This window comes from Glycine max, chromosome 19 (assembly GCF_000004515.6).
Source record: "Glycine max cultivar Williams 82 chromosome 19, Glycine_max_v4.0, whole genome shotgun sequence".
Classification (NCBI taxonomy): Eukaryota; Viridiplantae; Streptophyta; class Magnoliopsida; order Fabales; family Fabaceae; genus Glycine; species Glycine max.
Window position 1 is genome coordinate 37,514,852 of NC_038255.2, and position 6,279 is coordinate 37,521,130.

At 31.4% G+C, this 6,279-nt stretch overlaps 1 protein-coding gene and 1 long non-coding RNA gene across 2 annotated transcripts; one reads left to right on the forward strand and one right to left on the reverse strand.

Annotated features, from left to right (window-relative positions):
• Positions 1-577: 577 nt before the first annotated feature.
• On the reverse strand, positions 578-5,131 carry LOC121174100 (uncharacterized). The gene is made up of 2 exons (XR_005889876.1): positions 4,997-5,131; positions 578-822 (listed from the first exon to the last, which is right to left on the reverse strand). It is a non-coding gene; the product is annotated as an uncharacterized lncRNA (long non-coding RNA).
• LOC100805411 (plant cysteine oxidase 2) lies at positions 2,106-5,645 on the forward strand. Its single transcript, XM_003553991.5, has 5 exons — positions 2,106-2,903; positions 3,653-3,774; positions 3,885-4,047; positions 4,172-4,375; positions 5,135-5,645. Exons 1-5 carry the CDS (start codon positions 2,669-2,671, stop codon positions 5,254-5,256), a joined length of 846 nt encoding a protein of 281 aa, XP_003554039.1. The 5' UTR covers positions 2,106-2,668; the 3' UTR covers positions 5,257-5,645.
• The last annotated feature ends 634 nt before the right edge of the window (positions 5,646-6,279 follow it).

Consider the following 6,279-nt stretch of genomic DNA (forward strand, 5'->3'; position numbering starts at 1 on the left):
TCTTTATTTTCAGCTTCTAACCCTTAGATATCATTCGATAACTCAGAGCCTTTGCGCTCTTTAAAATCACATATAGAGCACCATTTAATTTGTAACTCTTTAATTCCATGGTTTATGTTTGTTTACAATTCAATGCTACCTATTAAAGTGTGTTTGTCTTTTTAACTTTTATCCTTTAAACATTGCTATAACCTTTATTTTCAATGCAACAGACTTATTTAATGTTATTGTATTCTAAATGTATCCTAAGAATAAGCAAAAATAGAAACCTTAGTTACTAAACAATTTTCAATCTTTGTAACTCTTTAATTCCACCACTATTTATAATTCAATATAACATATTAAAGTGTTTATCCTCCCCTTTAAATTTTACAACAACTTTTATTTTCAGCACAATTTATTTATTTCAAAAGTACTATAAGATTCAAGACTCTTTTTCTAGTCTAGATTTACTCGGATATAAATATTTATATTCTATCAATTATTCTTGAATCTAACAGTTAGGAATTTAATGAATTCAGGTACTCGTTAGACAAACTTTACTTAAAATACACATTTGAAATGTGAATGAGCTATCTTCATCCAACTATACCAATCTATCAAATATCAATGCGTGTTTAATGTAGATAAATGAAAAGAAATTACTACTATTGTTACTGTGCTTCTGCACTTAGACGGAAATAAATTCCTCCCCGTTTAACAATTACTATTACAAGTTTAACAACTACTACAACATTTAATTACTACTTTTCAAAGTCCTCATCCACAGAAAAGAAGATAAGAGGTGTCCGTACTGTATTCTCTGATTCTGACTCCTCGTGCCTGTTGCAATTCCAACCTTCTTTGTGTTATAAATTTACAATTATAACCGGCTAAACAAAGTAGCTAGCCTTCAAAAATATAAAACTTTGGTCTTTGGAAATAAGATAAAGTCATAAAATAAAATAAACCATACGAAAACCAACGAATACTAAACGAAAAAAAAGTTCCTAAGAAATATCAAGCTGTCTTACAGTTATTCTACTCTCAATCTTTGTGTACGTAGGAGAGAATAGGCCACTTGGCACGGTTGGTCTATGAAGTGTGGAACAAGTCTGTGACAATTGTCACTTCTTTTCACTGTTTTTTTTTCTTTCCAATCTTTATAAGACCCAATGCACCCTGACTTTTGTTGTCATGCACTGATGCACATCACATTCATTGATTCATTCACTAAATAATGTCGATGGTTCAGTTTTATATTTCAAAAATGTTTTTCTTTTCACACTTTAGAAGGGTACATGTACACTTTTAAAGAAAAAAATTGAAAGGAAAGAGAGAAAAAACAATAAAATAAGAGTTTAATAAATATTTTATTTTTAATTTTTTATGTAAATTTTTTTTATCTAATTAATAATCAATTAGAGACTTCCTTTGATTTTTTAAGATAAATATTTGAGTATGAAATAACATACATTGAGAAATATTAGTTATTTAAATAAATTTTAGGTTTAATTGTATATTTTATCTTTAATTTTTTAGTTTTTGATAAATTTTATCTCTAACAAATTATTTTGTCCTAATTTACTTTTAATTTTTAAGAAATTTGTAAATTTTATCTTTATCATTTATTCATTGGTAAGAATAAAAGTTGGGAGTGAAATTTGTTGAAAATGATAAAAAATTAGGAATAAAATTTATTAAAAATAAAAAGTTAAATGTTAAATTTTCCAAAAAAATAAAAAAGTTAGGTATAAAAAGGAAAATTATATTAGGAATAAAATAATAGTCGCAAGATTTTTAAAATTGAGGATAAAATACATCAAAATAATTAGTTACACATAAAATTCATTAAAAACTAAAAAATTAGAGATAAAAATTACAATTAAATATAAATTTTAATATATCCAAAAGTTAGCTTTTTACTCTCGATCAATTTTAATTTATGTAAAAATATAAAATTCGAAATAGAAAAAAAGAACAGCATTTATATTTATTTTACCAGAACTAGAAGATGAAGGAAAACCACTAGCACAGGCACCTTCATTCCAAGTGGAGTTTATCGTAAATTCCTATTGGGTTCACCATCTTGACCCACAAAACAGGGGTCGCTTTAACCGCCAGTTTCCAAACAATCTATGGGGGCGGTAATGAAATGAAAGTGCACCTACAACACTGGTTTTGCTTCTTTTTTTTTTTTTTTTCATTGCTCTAATAACTATACAACTCAAAACAGTAGCACAATACCATGCCACATGCCCCTAGTTTTCAAACCATGATATTCTCTCTCTCTCTAGCTATTAATATAAACTATCATCTTTAATTTCTTCCTAGACTTCTCATCCTCATGCACTTCTGCACTGTTATTTATTGCTAAACTAAATATCAATATCAATTATCTTCTTCCTCTTTAAGTCAAACCATAACTATTCCATTTCTTTCCACCCCACAGTTTCTGAATTCTGGGTGTTGAGTTTCATTTTCTCCATTTTTTTTTATCTCCCTTGGATGTGTTATTTTCAATCCAAAAGACCATGCAAAAAACTATATTTGAGAATCTGAAAGAGTGACTAGGTGGTCTATCTGATCTTGTGAAGTTTGTGTTTGTGTGAAAGGTGTGAGGCTTATTATTCAGAAGAGTTTGTGTTTGTTCACATAATTGATTGTGGTGTGGTGTGTGTCGGTGGCAATGGAGGCAAGTTTGGTGGAGAGGGGTAGAGAGAGAGCTGGACATGTTAACAAGGTTGGTTATGTTAGAAGGGTCATTGCAAAGAAGAAGAAACAGCTTTATCGAAGGGTTAGGAGACCTGAGTTGAGTGTTTCAAAGACACTTCACCAATTATTTGATTCATGCAGAGAAGCTTTCAAAGGCCCTGGCACTGTTCCTTCGCCACAAGATGTTCAGAGATTGACTCACATACTTGGTATGATGATATTAATGGTATTTTTTTTTATTATTATTATCGGCATGATATTACTGATACTAATATTTGATGGGGCTCGATAAGAAAATTTGTAGTATCTTTTGATCCTAATTAAAAATTTGTAGTCACATGTTGGCAAGTTTAGGAAACAGAATTTTGCATTTGTTTGGATATTTAGGTTATTAGTTAAGAATATTTATATTTTTTGACATCCACTTTCCCGAATTACATAAAATTACAAACAAGAATGCTCCCCTCGATCAAATTGTCTTAGGGATATGACGTCTTAGTTTTGCACCCCACTAACAGATCAATTCATTTTCTTTCGGCCGCAGTTTTTTTTTTGTTATTCATTCATTTATTTAATTTTATTTTTTGTTTCTCATTATGTTCTTTCCAACTTGAAGAAATTGATGATATAATTTCGGTTCTTTAGTGCCTATATAGAGAAGTAAAATTAATTGTCATTCTAGGGTCATCTCTTAGAATGAGTGGTTGTTTGAGCATTTCATTAGTTTTCTTAATATGTACAGTTCGAAAAGTATATATGCATCAATATTTTCGATGTATATTCTAGTGATGTATTGTGCATTTGCAATTTATTTTCTCTAAGAATTTAGGCATTTATTATTATTAATTCATGGTTGTATTATTGTATATTTATATCAACGTATTCTAGCTTAGTTGGGTGAGGAGTGTGCTTGAATTGTGGTAAATTCTCTACTGGTGCTGATTCTTAATGTCTTCAGATAACATGAAGCCAGAAGATGTGGGGCTAAGTAGAGATCTGCAGTTCTTCAAGCCTGGAAATATTGTCAAAGAGAACCAAAGGGTCACTTATACAACCGTGTACAAGTGTGACAATTTCTCAGTAAGTGTTTCATTCTCATTACTCCCTAATCACCAACACTCACCACTGTAATTGCTACTTGCTGCTTTGTGTGCTTAATTCATTTATGGGGACATTTTCTCTATGTGCAGCTCTGCATCTTTTTCATACCTGAAGGAGGAGTCATTCCTCTCCACAACCACCCGGACATGACTGTTTTCAGCAAGCTTTTATTAGGACTAATGCACATTAAGTCCTATGATTGGGTTGACCCTGAGGCCTCTGATGATAACATGTTGCAACCACAATCTCAATGTGGGTTCTCTCTCCTTTTTGCTTTTTTTTTTTTTTAATTTTAAATGACCATGAATTAATGGGGTGTGTAATTAGTTCTTTGTAAGCTGACCCCCACACATGCGTTTTTTTTTTTTTTTTGCAGTGAGATTGGCAATGTTAAAAGTTGATAAGGTGTTCACATCTTCATGTGACACTTCTGTGCTGTATCCAACAACAGGAGGCAACATCCATGAATTCACAGCCATAACCCCATGTGCTGTGCTTGATGTCATTGGCCCTCCTTATTCCAAAGAAGATGGAAGGGACTGTTCCTACTACAGAGATCACCCTTATACTTGTTTTCCTAGTAAGTAACTCTCTCATTGTGCACAATCATTGTATGTGAAACTTTTAGCAAATCACATTTATATTGTTTGCAAGTATGCTATTGTTTTTTTTTTTTAAGAAATTGTATGGCACCTTCAGAAATTTGAGTATTTTGGTACTGTTATTGAGAGAAACTCTCTTGCGTTTCCAAACTCATTCAACTATTGACTATTTTTTGACTTAAAAACAATTGTACCAAAACTCATATATTTCTCTTGGTACTACAAATCTCAATTTCTTTTGCTCATTTCCATAATAATTTTTTGCTTTAAGGACAAGACTTACACAGTTCTTTGATGTTATTTTCCAAATCTATTTGAAGTTCATCTTGAATTAGATATAAACATAGGTGAAACTCTCGTTTTGATTAGAGATTTGTGTGCATCTAATTTTTGTCCTTGTCTTAAAAGAAATTAAAATGGGATTCAAATGTTTCCACTTGTCATATAATTCCTCCTTATTCTGTCAAACTTTCACCTATTGAGATTCTTATCAACACACTGATTCAACTTGAATATCGAATTTGAAAAAGATAAAAAGGGTAACAATACATATGCACAAACATTAAACAGTGTTAGATAATGTTAGCATCAGATCTCACGTCTTGTTTTGTGCATCACTATTCCTACTTGACGAGGTGACACCTCCGCTTGTCCACTATTATTTCAGTGTCTGTCTGAGAGGATGTACAATTGTACATTACTGCCATGTCTCTGACCATTAATGATTTACCCTGCAGACGAAAGGATTATTGGTGAGGCAAAAGAGGAAAATGATAGTTACACGTGGCTGGAAGAAATTGAGATGCCAGAGAACTCTGAAATGAATGGTGTTGAGTACCTGGGTCCAACACCCTCTTAGTGTATGTTTGGGAATCACTTGAATCCAACTCCGATGGTCTTTCAATGAAAGCTACAATATGGTTGCTTTGAAATTTTTACATTGGAACGTGTAATTTCTGGGTGATTTTAATGCTAATTCAAACACACCCTTAGTAGTAACATCTTACCGTGTACTACTAACGCTACGGATCATACACAGAATCTCCCGTCGCTTTCCCTTTTTGTCCACATTCAATGAATGCGTGCTGCACGTGTTGGCTTTTGTTCTTTTATGTTGAAAATGTACCTATAATTCGCACATTTTTGCTATAGTTGGTATTTATAACATCATGGGACTTGTTGTCATGTATAGGAAAACTATGGGCTTGAGGTGGTTCAGCTGTCAATAAGTTGGGAGTTTATGATTCATCCTTTCCGGCTTCTTTTGTTACTTTTTTTTTTTTTTTTTGCAAAGGGTCCACAGTGGTAACTTTATTGAACAAGTGGTGAACAAGGTTGACTCACTTGTTATGGAGAGAAAGCCATCCATGACTTGTTATGGGGAGAAAGACATCCATGACAGGCAATACTTTTATGTTTGTGGGAAAATAAATAGATAATAAATATTAGAGTGAATTGCACTTTAGATTCTTTAATATTGAACACGTCTTTATTTTTTAGTAAATTACACCTCAACCATGAGGTTTGTCCTAATTACATTCGATATTTTTTTTTATTTTGAATCGTACAAAAAAAATCTTTTAATTTCTGGATATTTGTTACAATTTAATTCTCTTCTTAGGTGTAAATCATTACACCAATCCTCTTTTTAATAGTGAAAAATGTTACACTGGTCCCTCTAAAAAAAATAGAAGAGTATCATGTCATAAAAATAAACAATATGAATATGAGGGAGTCGGTATAATTTATTCTTTCTTTTTCTATTCTTATATGATTTTTTAATTGATTAAAAAACATTACTATTTAATTGATTGAAAAGCATTACTACTTTAACGCCTCATATGATACTAACTTTTCTAATTATTCAAAAAAATTATCAGGT